Raw genomic sequence first — 18,438 nt, 5'->3', positions numbered from 1 at the left:
CTGGAGCGCTACTGCTCATAGTAATAAACTCAGCACAATCAAGGAGTCTACTGCACTTTGGCGCTCTTCCTCCCGCTCCTCTAGGAAGGAGTCCACTGTTTTCTGCCGTTTACGCGTTGGTCACACCAGGCTCACCCATTGTTTCCTCCTACTTAAAGACCCACCCCCGCAATGTGGTTGTGGAACCAGACTGACGATATCTCACATATTGGAGGAATGTCCCCTTCTTTCAGCCCTTCGTGTCAAGTATAGTCTTCCCTATTCCTTAAATTTAATATTAGCAGACAATCCACAGATGGTTGAACTGGCCCTCAGTTTTCTCCGTGAAAGTGGTTTTTGTTTCCAGATATCCGGTTCAACTTTAGTCTTGGAGCAGGAGCAGATTGGTTGTGGTGGGACTTCTTTTACAGTCTTCTCAGTCTGTCACCCCATACTGCCCCCCTTTTTTCCAGTTTTTCGATTTGGTTTCACCTTTTATGCCATTACTGTGTGTGTTTAATGATCATTATTTTATAATTTGACTCCCCTGACTGGATCTGTCCACTTTTAGCAGACGCTCTTTCTTCCGTGACTCACTTCAGAATCGCGGGACTAATGACCTCGCCGTTTGGTCCCATAGCCCCTCTCAATCAATCAATCAAACCCAACAATCACTCTACCGCACACTCCAAGACGACGCGTGACCGCTAACGCTGGGGCAATATCGTCATTATACAACAAGACAATGCTACCTCGATGGAAAAGACGCTCTTAGCTCCGACAACACTGTTCAGTGCGCTATGACATTAAAGACAGCAGTACATCTTACAAGCTGACCACGTAGTGTTTCGCGGCGTCACTCTTGAATAAACTGTTTACGGAGTTCTTGCAGCGCTAGGTTAGACATTCTCGATGTTTCGACGGCCTCCTCCGTCGTCTTCGTTAGGAGATTAGATTTCAGCAGGCCTTTAGGTTCTTTATTTGGCCGAATTATGTCATGGAGACGTCACGTAGTCACGGAACTTCAGTATGCTATCAGAGATTATGTCGATATCTATGTCTGAAGAACATTCCTAGCGATGCCGAATTCGTTAACTGGTGGATGATAATTGATTTCTCTGTTGCTTTTCAGCATCAAGCGCCCGTTTCCATGTACCACAAACGGTATAGCCGCTTCTGATCTCAACGGCTTCTTTGATGACAGAGACCCAGTAGGCAGGTGCAAGAGATATTTCCGCTTTATTAAACACAATCGGGTGTTTGTTCTTGAGGGTGCGGTGCATGGAAACGAGCGCCTGATGCTTAAAGTCAACAGAGAAATGAATTGAGTCATAGACCATCTAAAGAAAACATCAGCGCTACCATTCTTCTTGAGTCACAGGCGTCGATATAATCTCTGGCAGCATATGCAAATCACAGGATTTCTTGACGTCTGAATCACAGAATGTGGCCAAGTAGAGTACCTAACGGCTTACTGAAATCCAGTCTCCTAATGATCACGATGAACCATGTTGTCAAAAGCTCGAGACTGATAAATCTGATGTTGCAAAATCTCAATTAATAATTTATCCAAACAACGTAATCTGTCGGACAAGTTGAAGTTTACAACCATTTACGACCCAGTGAAAACTTCTTTGCAACAAAAATTAGTTTTATACTAATTACTATTTCAGTCCCACAAATCCCTGCAAAAATTGTAACACCAAAAATCTATTAGAAGATCAATGACCGTATGTTCTTATGACATCGAGTTTTAAAATTTTATTTAAGAGTATCATAGTGTTGTTTAATGTTATAAATTTTCTAATGCACACATCAGAAACATTATGCATTGCACAATAGAACGAAAGGATCACTTTTTCGAAATCCCGTAATTCCCAACCATTGAGACGATGGTCACCGATGGCATCTGTTCTTTCAGACATGTCCGAAAGAACAGATACCATCTTCATATAGTTAAGGCTAACCGGCCATTGACCTCCTTCTTCTATGAGAATGTACACTTATTGCCCGAACTCTTACGGGACTCGGTAAGATTGTCTGCCGCTAGTAATGAGTGTAATGGGCAGGGGCACTACGGATGTAGTGCGTGGACATTAAGTTGGGAATGTGGGTCTCATGGTGAGCGTGCGAGGGATAAGCCCCTACAGTCGTTTTTTCCTCTGTGCTCTCGGTAGCTCAGATGGATAGAGCGTCTGCCTTGTAAGGAGGAGATCGCGAGTTCGAGTCCCAGTCAGGGCACACATTTTCAACTGTCCCCGTTGATGTATATCAACGCCTGTCGGCATCGTTGGGTCTTGATTTATCATTTCATTGTTCTGTAATGGTGCAAAAGCGCGGCACCCTGCGAAAACACCGTTACGCTCAACGACGCTTCAAATTGTAAGATGTCATCCTATAAGAAAAAACAGGCCACAGCTCAGACGTTCGTATCAGCTGTAGGGTGGGATAATGATGTCACATTGGCAACAAATTTGACCAAACTTCTACCCAAAGCCACCGTGAAGGTGCCACGCGATCGGAAGGTGTCACAACCTCTCTTACCCAACTATTCAACTCTTCTTTTGACGTCCCTAAGCTGGAGGTCAGGACCGTGACGACCAGCGTTGAAATCAAGCGGTTTTCTTATGAGTGACCGAGGAAAACATTGCAGACACAGCGCGACTCAGAACCGGGACGAAAAGGCCTCAGGGGGTGGAATAAAGGGCTTTAATGAAATAACCCCTTTCCCTGGGGTGTTGATTCCCAAACATTCCGCGGTCGAAAACGACAGCTGGCAGTGCGACGAGCAACAGGAAGATGTTCTTGACATCATTTGGCACTTCTGACAGCCTCAGGCGTTTCAACCCTTCTCTAATGACACTGTGGGGCTGCATCCCCATAGAATGTGATCGCACTCGTTTTCAGCAGTGTGCGATAGCAGTTTTTGCTCTCTGCAACGGTTGGGACCACTAGGGACTGTTCAAAAGCATTCGACAAAATTTGAACGTGGTGCAAAGTGCTTGTGCTTATTGATCTCTCATATTTTGCGTTCTCCTGTGGCGTGATCATGGGGAGGGGCGGGGATTGGGGAAAGGGGCTGCTATATTGACACATGTGTGAATCAAAATCCAGCTCGGCAAAACCCTCAATGCCACCCACCCACCTTTTTGAGCACCTTAAAAATGTACCTCTACACACAGAAGCAGTGACGAGAGCCCCTGGCGCCTGCAGGTAGGCTACGCTGTTGCTCTTCGGCTCTTACACCGCTTCCCTTCTACATCTACATCTACATTTACACTCCGCAAGCCACCCAACGGTGTGTGGCGGAGGGTACTTTACGTGCCACTGTCATTACCTCCAGTTCCAGTCGCGTATGGTTCGCGGGAAGAACGACTGTCTGAAAGACTCCGTGCCTGCTCGAATCTCTCCAATTTTACATTCGTGATCTCCTCGGGAGGTATAAGTAGGGGGAAACAATATATTCGATACCTCATCTAGAAACGCACCCTCTCGAAACCTGGCGAGCAAGCTACACCGCGATGCAGAGCGCCTCTCTTGCAGAGTCTGCCACTTGAGTCCGTTACGCTATCACGGTTACCAAATAACCCAGTGACGAAACGCGCCGCTCTTCTTTGGATCTTCGCTATCTCCTCTGTCAACCCGATCTGGTATGGATCCCACACTGATGAGCAATACTCAAGTATAGGTCGAACGAGTGTTTTGTAAGCCACCTCCTTTGTTGATGGACTACATTCTCTAAGGACTCTCCCAATGAATCTCAACCTGGTACCCCCCCTTACCAACAATTAATTTTATGTGATCATTCCAGTTCAAATCGTTCCGCACGCATACTCCCAGATATTTTACAGAAGTAACTGCTACCAGTGTTTGTTCCGCTATCATATAATCATACAATAAAGGATCCTTCTTTCTATGTATTCGCAATACATTCCACCTGATAGTAAGCGATACGGAATCAGAGCGTCGAAGGCCTTGTCAGTCTTCAAGTACCTAGGTCTTCGTCACAGGTTCTGTTGTACAGGTATATTTTTAATATTTTCAGTAGAGGTTGGTGGGTGCCACCCAGGATTTTGCCAAACTGTGGTGTCTCAGAGGAACTCATTGCCAATTTATTCACGCATGAGTCGCTTCCACCAGTCATCAGGCCATAGCAGGACACAAAATAGGAGCGCTGAAACAGCATAAGCATTGTTTTGTGCTTTCATGCTCAAATTTCGCCTAATTGTTTTGATCGGTCCCTAGTGGTTCCAACCGCAACAGAGAGCGAAACTTTGCGGTCGTGTTGCGCTGCAAACGGGTGCGATCACGTTCGATGGGGTGCAGTCCCACAATGTCATTAGAGAAGGATTGAAACGCCTGAAGCTGTCAGCAGTGTCAAATGTTGTCAAGAACGTCTTCCTGTTGTAAGACGTGTATATTTCTATTGCCTATTGTCAAACCACAATTTATGAAAGATGTTTATATTTTATTAATAGGATTAAGTAGGAATTATTAATATTTGTCATGTTGGAAATAATTGTGGTAGCAGGAAATGTCTGCACCAAAGTATTGTTGGCAAGAGAGACCGCAAATTGATATAATTTTAAAAAGGGCGGGAGAGACCGCGTATGGATACATTTTAAGAAAAGAGCGGGAAAGACCGCGTATTTATACATTTTGTAACGGTAGCAGGGATTGTCTGCACCAGAAAGCATTGTTGGCAGGAGAGACCGCACTTTAGCCTTCGTAGGAAGTCAGCAGTAAGCGAGATGTGAAGCGAGTTGGTAGCAGGTCCGAAGCGAGATGTTGAGAGGAGCAGTGTGCCTGCCAGCCACCAGCTATGATTTACAAGAGATTACAAACGGATGTACAGAGACATCAACTAACTATTATCATAAGAGGAACTAATAGTTTTGAATTAATTTTCTTTGCGAAAATCAAGACTACTGAAGGTATGTTTGCGCAATGCTAGTTGTAAGATTATTGTAAAAAGCGTTTTCAGAATATAATTTATTTTTGCCAGCAATGTTGAATTACTGATTATAATCCATCCCAAAAACCATCAACGTAAAACTTTGCAAAAATTTTATTGTTGTCAAGAAAAAGTGTAACTATCAATTACGTAACTTCAGTCAAATTAATTAAAGAATAACGTCAGCTTTGCTATTAAAGAATAACGTCAGCTTTGGTAATAAATACAGCCACTTATTATGACAGCCCACCGTCAGTTAATAGAGTGTAGTAAACCAGAGTAAGCATATTCATGTCGCAGTTCGATGTAGCAGTCAGATGGCGATCTAGTAACAGTAAAAAAGGTAAGCAACAGTTTTGGGTTATTGCAGATAATGACGGAGGGCCACGACGACGACACATTCGTTGAAATAATCAGAAAACCACTTTTAATATGGAGCAATTAAATTTGTATGCGAAGATTGAGAAAGAGAATAAATTTCAAAGGGAAGATTTCATTTGTTATTATTAAGCGAGAGATAGAAATCCTAAGGAAAGGTTTCATAGGTTATTGTAGAAGGGAAGGTTGCGTAAAAAAAAAAAAAAAAAAGAGAGAGAGAGAGAGATAGGGGAGACGGGAAGGTTTCACTGTTGCTCGTCAAACTGCCAACTGTCGTTTTCGACCGCGAAATGTTTGGGAATCAACACCTCAGTGAAAGGGGTGATTTCATTGAAGCCCTTTATACCACCAATGAGGCCTTTCCGTGCCGATTCTGAGTCGCGCTGTGTCTGGAATGTTTTCCTCGGTCACTCTTGAGAAAACCGCTTGATTTCAACGCTGGGCATCACGGTCCTGACCTTCAGCGCAGGGACGTCAAAAGAAGAATTGAAAAGTTGGGTAAGAGATGTTGTGAGACCTTCCAATCGGGTGACACGTTCACGTGGCGTTGGGCAGAATTGTGATGAAATTTGGTGCCAATGTGACATCATTAATCCACCTTACACGTCACACGAACTTCTGAGCTCTGGTTTTTTATTTCGCATGTGTCGACACCTTACAGTTTGAATCGTCATCCGGTCCGAAAGTGACGTCGCAGGGCGCCACGCTTTTGCACCGTTGCAGGGGAAGGTTGTTCGCACCTTTGAGACAAATTTCAAGCTTAAGTGTCGCAATGCTTCGCAATGGTTGGGAATTACGAAGTTTAGAGGAAGTGATTCTGTTGTGCAGTGTAATTTCTAAAAAGCTTAAATGTCCTATACCACCCCACCTTCCGCTAAGCTTCTTTCGGTTGCAGGTGCAAAAGGCTCTAAGAAGGACAGCAAAGGAAAGAAGTCGGCAGGGCAGTCTGACGACGAGGCGGCAGCGGAGACGGAGCCGCCTCCGCCAGACCCCCTGGACGGCGTGGAGGAGGAGCCGGTAGTGTGCAGCAGCTCGTGGTTCCGCACGCCCGACCTACCCTGGGCGAAGCTGCTGGCCTACCCGGAGCCCCTGGAGCTGCCGGCGCCGGCAGAGGACCTCTCCACCTTGCGGGACACCTTCCGCTCACAAGTGCGGGTCAAGGTCGTCCTCCAGCAGGTATCCCAACTTACGTACTCTGCCTCAAGGGGCGTGGCCACTAGAGAGTAACTTCCGCAAGTAACTTCTGCAAGCAATTGCTGAGGCGTTTACATTGGAACAAGAACTTGCTCAAGCCGATTTCTAAAAGTCGACTGGACAGGTCAGTTTCAGGACCTCGCTGCGGTTACTTGCAGAACTGCTTCGAAATTTATTTCTCTAACCACTAATTCCTTGACATCAGTTTTGTTAGGTATACAGGGTGTGGTAGATAAGTAATGAGACTGGCCGCCGCGCGGCGCCCCAGTCCCTCGCAGGGCGGTCTCCACCTGTACGTCACGTGGTGGGGGATCTGAGCTAACAATAGAACCGGTTCGCAGTCGCGTTGGAGCTCTGGTGCAGTGAGGGTCGAGCTTCGCGTATTACGTTGTTTGTGTGCCCGTGACACTTGTGAAAACGCTGAAGATGGATCGCTCGATAGAACAGCGGTATGCAATCAAATTTTGCTTTCGCTTGGGCAAAACTGCTTCGGAAACTTTTGCTATGATTACGGAGGCCTACAAAGAAGACTCCCTATCAAGAGCTCGAGTGTTCCGGTGGTTTAATGAATTTAAAAACGGGAGGGAATCCGTTGAAGACATGGAACGATCTGGACGCCCTTCAACGAGTCGTGTGGATGAAACGGTGGCCAAAGTGAAAGAACTCCTGGACTCCGACCGTCGTTTAAGTCTCAAAATGATCGCCGATGAGGTCTCCGTGAATGAATTTACGGTTCACCAAATTGTTACGCAAGATTTGATGATGAGGAAAGTTTGCGCAAAATTGGTTCCCCGAGTGCTCACCGCCGAACAAAAGCAACAACGAGTGGACGTTTGCCGTGAGATGTTGAATGATTTGGAAAATAATCCACACTTTTTAGACAACGTAGTAACAGGCGACGAATCGTGGACATTCCAGTACGACCCGGAGACGAAAGCCCAGAGCTCGAAGTGGCACACACCGGCATCCCCGCGGCCGAAGAAAGCAAGAATGTCAAAGTCCCGCATCAAGACAATGCTGATTGTGTTTTTCGACAAGCGGGGGTTAATTCACAAAGAGTTTGTCCCTCAGGGGAAGACTGTCAATGCCGAATTCTACAAAGAAGTCCTTCAGCGACTGCACAGAGCCGTCAAACGGAAGCGACAGGACCTTGCTCAACGCTGGCGTCTCCACCACGACAACGCTCCGGCGCACACAGCGTTCCTCGTGACCTCCTACTTGACCCGAATTGGAGTTGAAGTTTTGCCACAGCCACCATACAGCCCTGACTTGGGTCCTCCCGATTTCTTCCTATTTCCGAAGGTCAAAAGATGCCTGAAGGGTCACCGTTTCGACGATATTCCAAACATCCAACGTGCTGTCACGAAGGTACTAACTGGGATAACTCAAACGTACTACAGTGGGGCCTATGAAGCTTGGAAAACGCGCTGGCAACGTTGTGTCGACGCCCAAGGCGAGTACTTTGAAGAATATTAACGTTTTGTACAAATTGGATCAATAAATTTGTTTTTCTAGACTGAGTCTCATTACTTATCTACCACACCCTGTAGATCTACCACCCAATGAAAATTTGTGCTCGACAGGGACTCAAAACCGAATTTCCCGCTTCTTGCGAGCGGTCGCCTTTAGCATTTCGACTATCCGCACACACACTCTGGACTGACCCAGACTTCCATATGTCACACTGTCGACATCTTTATATCTATCGCTTGAGCCTGTCCTGCAGTTACGCAGGGTCAGCCATCGTTAATCGGATTTGGCATGTCAATGTTTTCTAAGGGGTGGCCGGATGCCCTTCCTGCCGCCACCCCATACCCCCCGGGACGGAATTTGTGTACCCCAATTGTCTGCGTCGAGTGTAATCCATGGAATAGTGCGAAAGTCTTCAGATGTCTGTGTGCCGTGTAACTGAGGCGGAACATGGCGACCAGCCCGGTATTCACCTATAGGGATGTGGAAAACCGCCTAAAAACCACATCCAGGCTGGCCGGCACATCTGCCCTCATCGTTAATCCGCCGGGCGGATTCGATTCGGGGCCGGCGCGCCTACCCGAGTCCAGGAAGCAGCGCGTTAGCGCTCTCGGCTATCCTGGCGGGTTATCGACATCCGTATATCGTAGCCCACTAAATTCACCTCCTAATGCTCGCAACATTACTCGGATTCTGGCAACAGGGATAATGAAACAACGAGGAACGGAGACAACTTTATTATCGTGGTATGCGCGGTTACGCTTGTAATACTTACAGGCATTTTTGAAAGAGCAGACACTGTTGCCGATCCACAGCTGAACGAAATACTTCAAAATCTATTTCGCGTTCTTGACCTGGGTTGGCACTATTTGGTAGTAGATATATACCGAATAGAGCTGATGTCAAGGAATTTGCAGTCAACGAATAAATTTCCAAGTAGTTTGTCCAGCTGTGGATTGTCGACAGTGACTGTTCTTCCAGAAGTGCTTGCAAACGCTTATAGAAGTGTTTCCACGCCGTGAGACAGGTAACCGGAAATTTACAATGTCTCGTTTAAAAACCAGGGCACCCACCAGCGTTGCTGCTTTGTTACTGAAGGAAAAAAGTTAAAAAAGTGAAATGTCTCGGTGAAGGAATGGCTACAGAGGTGCACATATTCAAGTTATCGGGAAACGCTATTGAATGAAGTCAGCGGACTTCAGATTAAAAATCTTCTGATAACCTCGTATTGAAGTTTCGAATATCTCTTATCTATTGTACAATGAAATCTTCATATGCAGGATAGGAGATTTTTTTTTTTTTTTTGCGAAGGGTATTTAATGATGTTACTAGCGAACCCGGCAATGTTTCGTAATTGCTAATGTGTGTGAGGACTGGATGTACGTCCTGATCACCTTCTCCACCCTCTCTGTGTAAATAACCCCCCCTCTCTCTTGGTCCATTTCCTCTTCTTCCTATCTCTCTCCACATCCCCCCTCCTTCTCTCTCTATCCGTCTCTTCCTTCCCTTTTTGCCCATTTCCTCCGACCCCCCTCTCTGCCCATCACCTCTTTTCCCCTTTCATGACCATGAGCCTTTTTTTATTGATATAGCCAACGAAAACTTTATTGCAAATTGAAGCTGCTTAAAAGAAATGCGTAAATCGGTTGGGATCATTAGTATACCAGGATGTCTCCTGCTGCTGGATCTGTAAGAGAATGGCTTCAACGATAGTACAAAGTTCCGCATGATACAGATTATGTAGTAGTATCCTAACCATAAGGATATAAGCTACACATACAACTTTTGTGTCATCCGTAAAAGCCGACTGTGATGAAGAAAACAAAACAGCAAATAGTTCTGTATATAATTTTTGTTTTATATAAGTAGCAGGAATATACAAGGTTTCCAGAAAGTCCTGTTACAGACTTCTAGACTTGGAGAGGGAAGTGAGTACATAATATTTTGAATAAAAACCCATGTCCAGCAACGCACCGTTTGCGTTCTACCATGGTTTCAATTCAGATACGTAATGCATCCACGTCTGCTGAGGGAAAGAGGATAGTCTCAGAGTTGCTTGTCAAAAATGGTTCAAATGGCTCTGAGCACTATGGGACTTAACATCTGTGGTCATCAGTCCCCTAGAACTTAGAACTACTTAAACCTAACTAACCTAAGGACATCACACACATCCATGCCCGAGGCAGGATTGGAACCTGCGACCGTACCAGTCGCGCGGTTCCGGACTGAGCGCCTAGAACCGCTAGACCACCGCGGCCGGCAGTTGCTTGTCCTTGTATGCAGTAGGGTAACAGGATACCAGGAAACTTGTACATTATTGTTTAAATAAATATTATGTAAACACTCGAAGTAAATCGGTCAAGAACTTTGAAATTATATGAAATATTTCTTTCTTAATGTTTATTAGTGTCGTTTAAGTGTGTGATGTAAATCGGTCAGGAACTTTTCGAGATTTTTGGCAACAAAAGAATGACTTGTCTTAATATAGCAGTATAAATCAAATGTAATGCATTTACATTAACATTAAAAACGTAGTTAAAATGTAAAAGCCTCTTTAGGACCATTCTACTTCCCCTGCTGGAGGAACAAAGTAATCGGTAAATTCATTTCGCACTTCCTTTGCTCTGTTTTAAAGTTTTCGCATCAAGTGGCTAGGGGTGGCATATACCTTCATGATGAATAGGTTTTGCCAGAAACAGAAAGTTCTCTGAGGCTTCCCGGCAATGTTAGTTGTCCTTTATTATTCGCTGACCGTGGAACGACGATATTCCCGCGAACACGGTGGAGATGAATGTAATATAGGCAACACACACAGCATATGCATGTCGCATAGTGCCTATACTCTGCCATCTCTCAGGAACATAAACAACACAAAAGAACGCCTAGGGTCGCTGCGAAGCGTCATCAAATGTTGTGTTTCTAACGAAAGTTGTTTCCCACGTCGTGACCTATCACGACATTAAACAGAATAACCCTTCTGAGTTTCAAACGACCGTCGCCTTGGCTTTATAAGGTGAGGATACGGCTTTGGTCTTTTTCTTCGGAGGAGAGGTGGTGTGGCGCCCATCTATAGATTGCCGTTTTGTTTCTGGTTACAAGTGATGAACTCGTGTTTCATCGACTGTGACAATGTTCAACAAGAAATTGTCAGCGCAAGCAACTCCGCTCGGATGTTTCTTCGTTGCTCTTTGTGATATTATGTTAGGAACCGAGGAATCCAGCGGGCATCCACCTTTGAGTATCCCAATTGGTGGACGAGTGTTCCAGCACTACCAACCGAGGCGTCGAGTTGTGCAGCGAGGTGTTTCATTGTGATCCGCCGATGTCCTCGAACGAGAGTGCCCGCTCGTTACAAGATTGCAGGGGTCACAGTCGTGTGCGGCGCAGGGGAACTTGGGGAATCGGAGAGGTTTGCGCCACCTTTTTGCGATGATGACAGACTCCTCGCTCAACGACTCGTTCTTCTTTTGTTCACTTTCAGGTCTCCGTAGACATCCTGCAAGCGTCTATGAATATGAGAGATGCTCTGGTTTTCCACCAAAAGAAACTCTGTGATACCTGTCTGCTTGGAACGCACCTCCGTTTGAGAGGCCATTTTGAAAGCTTATTGCAGTGCCGCCACCCAGCGTATCTTCATGAAACTGTAGGGTCTGATGCGTGAATATTCTGCAATGTCCCACAGCAAATTCCGCATTTTTTTTTTCAACAGAAACTGGCCGAGAAAGGAAAATGTGCTGCATTATTTATTGGACACCACTCGAATTTCTGGAAGCTGACGGAACTTTCGAAAGTCGACTTGATGGTACAAATAATTTGCAGAAGTAGCATCTACAAGCTACTTGTGGATGTTCACTTCCTAGTAGGCACACGCTTTTACTACACCACACTGGATGAAAATTTTCTGGTCGAGGTTATACATGAGGTAGTCATTAGGTTTCAGCCACGATTTCGAAAAGATAAAGTTAGGTAACTGTATATTTTTGTTTGTCTGCATTTCTAGCAAACACTGAGGTCTCATGGTACCGTAGCGTGTCACTTCAGCAGCCAAAACAAAATGGCGCTGCATATTGTGTAACTGAAGTGTTCTGTGATAACTCATTCTCTTCACTTGAAGGAGAACAAGAACTGCAACAATCATTGCTGAGCAAGTGCAAGAGCTAGGCAATAATGCACCATCATATGAAGCAGCGGTTATTTGGCTCAGCCACTGCCATTGTGGTCAAGCAAGTTTGAATGGCGTTGAATGAATTGGTAGAATACTTTTCTGCGAAGAACCTGGAATCGTGTATCACAGTTGAGCTGATACTACAAGGGCGTGCTGAAAAATCATGCGCCGGCCGGGGTGGCCGTGCGGTTCTAGGCGCTATAGTCTGGAACCGCGCGACCGCTACGGTCGCAGGTTCGAATCCTGCCTCGGGCATGGATGTGTGTGATGTCCTTAGCTTTAAGTAGTTCTAAGTTCTAGGGGAGTGATGACCTCAGAAGTTAAGTCCCATAGTGCTTAGAGCCATTTGAACCAAAAATCATGCCTCCGAATTTTTTGTGTGAAAAGTCTTAAAGCTGTTTAAATAAAACAAACGTCATTAATATTCTACATCTTTATTGCTCATGTCTACATTTTTATTTCTCAACATAATCATTCTGACGACGAACACATTTCTCCCAAGGAGAGACCAGTTTGTTTATACCGTCACTGCGTAATTTTTGACTCGGTTAACGGAGGCACACCCTCACCTCTGCTTGCACCGCTTCATCACTATCAAAGTGGAGTTCTAGAAGATGTTCTTTAAGTTTGGGAAACAGATGAGAATCGCTTGGAGTCAAGTTGGGCCTGTATGGAAGATGAATGACGGTGAACCCAAGGCGTCGAATTGCTGGTGTCGCAGCGCTCGTGCATAGTGTGACTTGTCATGCTGAAGGAGAATGTGTCCCACGTGTCGACGACCTCTTCTTATTCGAAACTCGATCACAGCAAGTTGCTTCTCGCGCACCGGTATAGTTACGATACGCACCGCCAAGTTACACGCTACAATTCGGAGCCCTCTAGCGGCAGAGGACTGCTAATGTGTAGACTAAAGAGGTAGAATGTTAATAATGTTTGTGTTATTTAAAAATCTTTAGCAGTTTTGACACAAAAAATCTGAGATATTATTTTTCAGCGCACGCCCGTAGAAAACCTGAGATAAGTGATGCATTCTTTTTCAGTGTCTTGCATGACATTTTCAGCCATGAGAAATGTCACCGCCGGCTTGTTGCACCCATTAAAATATGCCCACCGAATCCATTCAGCAGCGGAAATGTCGCAGCTGTCACACCCCAAACCAGACGACTTCTCTAGTACCGTGGACGAGTGTTGGGCGTATCGCTGTGACACTTAGGCGAAACAGCAAAGAGAGCAGTGGAAGCATGTAGGTTCAAAAGTTCATCACCGCCGTATAAAGCTATGACGCATCGGGCATGGAAAAAGATGGTACTGAGTATTTTTACGACTGACATGGTGTGGTACCAACAGCACACTTGGAAGTGGCAAACCACCACATGAGCACACTAATGAAATCTTAAGGGAATCTCTCGAGATGAAGCGTTGCTCCATGACAACACCACAGCTCATTCCAAACAGTACATAGTCACGTCACGCGGCGTGCTTCTTTGGGCTTGCAAATTTTATATCATCTTTCCCCCCCCCCCCCCACCCTCCCCTCCATATTTTCCTCATGTGGCAAACAGTGATTACTTCTTCTATCCTGGGATGAAGAAGCTATTGCATGGTTGCATGGTAGGCATTCCGAGGAACACAACGAAGTTATTTTCAAGGTGGAACGCTTCTTGAAAATCCATAGTGTACATACAGGGTATTAGATGTATTAGTGTAGATATTCCTGTTTGTGACTGACGACAGTGTGCTCAACAATGTTACATCAGTATTTACTTCATTAGAGTAGTATGTTTTGAGATTGGTTAGTACATCCAAGTACTCATAGCATAAGCAGGCCATTAATGTTTATTTTTGCCTGGGTGGTAGATCAGCTATTAAAGTGAACATATGGATGCAAGACAGATGGTCTATACTGACGGGCTTTTCCACTTAATGGCGCAGTTGCGACCGTTCAGAAAATGTAGTAAATTATATAGTAAATTATGTGATGTGTTTGTGGGAAGACTGTTACATGCAGAGGAAAAACAACTAACACACAGAAGCAGGCACATGTTAAGCTAACAATTATCACAACATCGTTACCTATACCCCTAACACCCTGTATCGGCAACCAAGATCTCCGCAAATCATGCATCGTTGGAAAAAATGTGTCGAACTGACAGATGAATTTGTAAAGTAGTTTCAGCAAGTTTCATTGTCGCAGCCTAACCTTTTCGACGAGATTTGCAGAATGTTTATGACTACCTTTTGTAGATACCTTTTCACTGTTCTATTTATTTATCCATTAGAGCGTCATGTTAAATACAAGTCATGTTGTGGCTTCATTTGTTTGTCAAGGAAAAGCCTGCACATGATATTTTTATTTAGTAACTAGACTGTTAAGAAGTAACATACAGTACATAAAAAGCATTTAATTTAATAAGGAAACTAACACATGCTTTCAGAACAACTAATATTACATGCTGGTCCTAAACTTCTTGTATTATTACAAATATTTATTTTACGAAAACTATAGAACTTACAAATTTGTGATTTGTGACAAATAAAAGAGTAAATCAACAAGTATTTGTTAAGATGTAAATAAACTTCAACATGTGTTAAAGGTGCCGGCATACCTTTGACAACATTTCTTCTGCAACACCAGCATCAGCCGTTCCTCTTCTTAATTGTATTCAGATCAAGAGTAAATCTTTTCCCTTACATAGCCCCTCAAAAAGAAATCCAAAGGCGTTACATCTAGTGATCTTGCAGTCCAGGCAGATCGACCATCAGGCCCAATCAACCTATCTGGAAATTTTTAATTAAGAAAATTTCAAAATTATTCAATCACCAATGTGGTGGTGCGGCACCTTGTTGGAAACTCACATCAGGCTGAGAGTCTCTCACTTGAAGTTCTGCAAAATGTTCCAGCATATCCAGATGGATGTTAGCTGTTACTGATTTTTCGACAAAAAGAAAGGTCCATTTTGAGGAATCCTTTACGTGATCGAAGGCAACGTGTGGACTTTTTGAACCCCATACGCTCTTATTGTGCTTATTCACTTTTCGAGATACGTAAACGTAGCGTCATCTGAAAAACAAATTCGTTGAAGATACGCATTTCTGCTGTATAATCGTGCCAATATCTGAGTCCCAAAAGCTTCTCGACACGTTCCATACTCTGGCTGTAAAGCGTGTCATATCATCTGGACCGTATATATAAGCAGGTGTAATCTGTTGTGTAGAAGTCACTATCAATCACTTGCTCTTCAGTTCTTCATTCTATTCCACTACGGCCTACTGAATTATTTATGGTGTGTTAGCCACCAATATATACACTGATGGGCTAAACCATTATGGCCACCTGCTTAACAGCTTGCTTGTCCGTCTTTGGAACGAAATGCGTCACAGATTCTGTGTATCAGGGACCCGACGGTTTGATGGTAGGTTTGTGCAGGTATGTGGAATTAGATTTCTACGCACAGATTATGCAATTAACAGACCGCTGATGTCACCTAACTTCTGCCTAGCTGCGAGACGGGCATTTAGTGGCACAGATTCCAAGAACGGATCCAATACGTTTTGTGGAAGGTCAAGTATGCAGGACCAGTTAGTGTGTTAAAACAAATAAATGTGCTTAAGTGATAAATTAATGTTTCGTTATGTTTTCTGTCGAATTGTTACCTAATAACTGTACTACATCACACCTAATTCAATTCCTCAAACAGAAGTGGATGAGTCAAACATCTGAATTGAAACCGCTGTTGGACGGAAACGCAACGTTTCCGGACATGGGTTTCTATTCAAAATATTATGTACCCACTCCCGTCTAAAAATCCTACAGTGGACATATTACTGTTTTTAAAACTTAGTCGTGAATGTATGTTTTGGTTTAATTTTTTTGGTTTAATGATTTAAGAGTAATGTATTAAGTAATTTTGTAAAGTGTAACCATCACCAATTAAGCCACGGTCAAAGATAAAGCTTTGTATGGGACTAAAACCAATTGTAATTTACTTTAATTACCTTCCTGCAACTGGCACATTTGATCATCTTGCAGTTGATTGCAAATCACGCACTTGAGTGCTTCGCTTTAATTAGTTGGGCTAATTTCAACTTTCTGCACCTAAACGCATTATTTTTAAATAACAAATGTTACTAATTTTCATTTTATTCCATATTTAGAGGCCAGTCACCTGGTCTTCCAAAAATAGGTCGCACTTATCACATTTTTCATGTAGTAAAAAATATTGTTCAACACTACAAGCAAATATTATTTCAAGAACAAAAATTGGAAGTGATAATAATGAGTTACAAGGGAAAATTAAGTTAATTATTGAAAACTGAGGGTATTAAGATACAACTTTAGGAATTTGTTGAAACTGAAGAAGATAATGGGAAAGATTATAGATTAGTTGTAGAGTCCTGACACCAAAGTTTATTCGGGATCTATGTGGCTGCCTCTGTTATACAGACAAATCGTATTTAATAAATTCTAAATTTGGGAAACTGGAAACAATATTATTGGTTTTAAGAAGGAAATAAAAGCCGATGGGAAAGTCTGTAGATAGAAATTAGCAGTTCTAGCACCAAACTGTACCACATGTGAGGACTCAGTAGAACCTGTTTCATCCGTGGTAACATACCGTATTTTTACCTTTAATGTTCACTAGCGTAAAATAATGTGTGTTTATGTGTGTATGTGTTTCTGTTATCTATTAACTATTACTACTTATTACATGTTTTGAGTGCTTCATGTAAGATGCAGTCATTGCACTATACTTGTTGTTGCAACTAAACTTAGCTCTGTGTGTTGTATGTACGTTGTTTCTGTTGAATGTTCAACAAAACTGATAGTACCTTTTATCTTAGATGTTATACGTGGGTTGCTATATAGATACAATAATGATTGTCCTGAATATATAATTTTTAATGTTATATGATATCTAAATCCGTATATGTATATCATTGTCTGTGACTCCTTCGCCATCTGAGTCTGTGTCATTAAATGTGTTTCTTGCGTGTCCATTCGAATTATTGCGAGTGGTCATTCTTCTCTGTATGCCTCGAATAAGGTTCATGGCCCCTCGTTAAATACACTGAAGAGACGGAAGTCATGCGATACCTCCTAATGACGTGTCAGACTCCTTTTACCGGCGTTGTGCAACACCTCGACGTGACATGGACTCAAAAAGTCGTTGGAACCCCCCTCCCCCTGCTTAAATATTAACCGATGTTGCCTCTATAGCCGTCCATAATTGCGAAGGTGTTGCCGGTGCAGGGTTTTGTGCACGAACTTACCTCTCGATTATATCTCAAATGTTCAATGAGATGCATGTCAGGCGATCTGAGTAGCCAAATCACCCGCTCAAATTGTCCAGAACGTTCTTCAAAATAATGCAGAACACCTGTGGCCCAGTGACATGACGTATTGGCATCCATAAAATCTCCATCGTTGTTTCGGAACATGACGTCCATTTCATGCAAACACAGCCCACATCATTGTGAAGCTACCACCAGCTTGCACAGTGCCTTGTTGACATCGTGCGTCCATAGCTTCGTGGGGTTTGCGGCACACTCGAACCCTACCAGCAGCTCTTACCAGCTGAAATAGGTACTCATCTGATCAGAACGCGGTTTTCCAGCGTCTAGGGTCAAACCGATACGCCACGAGCCTTGGACAGGCGCTGCATGAGACGTCACGCTGTTAGCAAAGGCACTCGCGTCGATCCTCTGCTGCAAGCGCCCATTAACGCCTAATTTCACCGCACTGCCCTAACAGATACGCTCGTCGTACGTCCCATATTGTTTCTGTGGTTATTTCAAGCAGTGTTGGTTATCTGTCGCCAATGGCAACTCTGCGCAAACGCCGCTGCTCACGGCCGTTAAGTGTAGGTATTCTAGGCACACTCTTGACACAGTGGATCTCGGAAGATTGAGTTCACTAAGGATTTCCGAAGTGAAACGTCCCATGCGTCTAGCTCCAACTACCATTCTGGGTTCAAAGTCTGTTCATTCCCGTGGAGCGGCCATAATCACGTCGGAAACCTTTTCACATGGGCCACCTGTGTACAAGTGACAGTTTCGGCAAAGCACAGCCCATTTATACCTATGAAGGCTGTACTACCACCATTTGCATGTGTACATATCAGTATCCCATGTATCAACTCGGTGTATAACATCAACTATCTGATTGTCGTATTATTTGTCCAATGTCTTCTATTTTGTCCTTGGTCTTCTTTGCGTGTTGCAATGTAATGTTTCATGCTCAGGGGATCCGTGGTCTAAACATGTGCATACAAGTATGGCTGTCTGACTGAGGCCAACA

At 43.9% G+C, this 18,438-nt stretch overlaps 1 protein-coding gene across 1 annotated transcript in view; it reads left to right on the top strand.

Annotated features, from left to right (window-relative positions):
• Positions 1-18,438, top strand: part of LOC124798838 (leucine-rich repeat-containing protein 43-like) — a 90,161-nt gene that overhangs the window by 44,652 nt on the left and 27,071 nt on the right. The window contains exon 4 of the mRNA XM_047262369.1: positions 6,207-6,487. Within this exon, the coding sequence (XP_047118325.1) occupies positions 6,207-6,487 (281 nt within the window). The remainder of the gene's footprint in view (positions 1-6,206; positions 6,488-18,438) is intronic.

This window comes from Schistocerca piceifrons, chromosome 5 (assembly GCF_021461385.2).
Source record: "Schistocerca piceifrons isolate TAMUIC-IGC-003096 chromosome 5, iqSchPice1.1, whole genome shotgun sequence".
Lineage (NCBI taxonomy): Eukaryota > Metazoa > Arthropoda > Insecta > Orthoptera > Acrididae > Schistocerca > Schistocerca piceifrons.
This window is presented reverse-complemented; position numbering and strand designations above follow the sequence as displayed.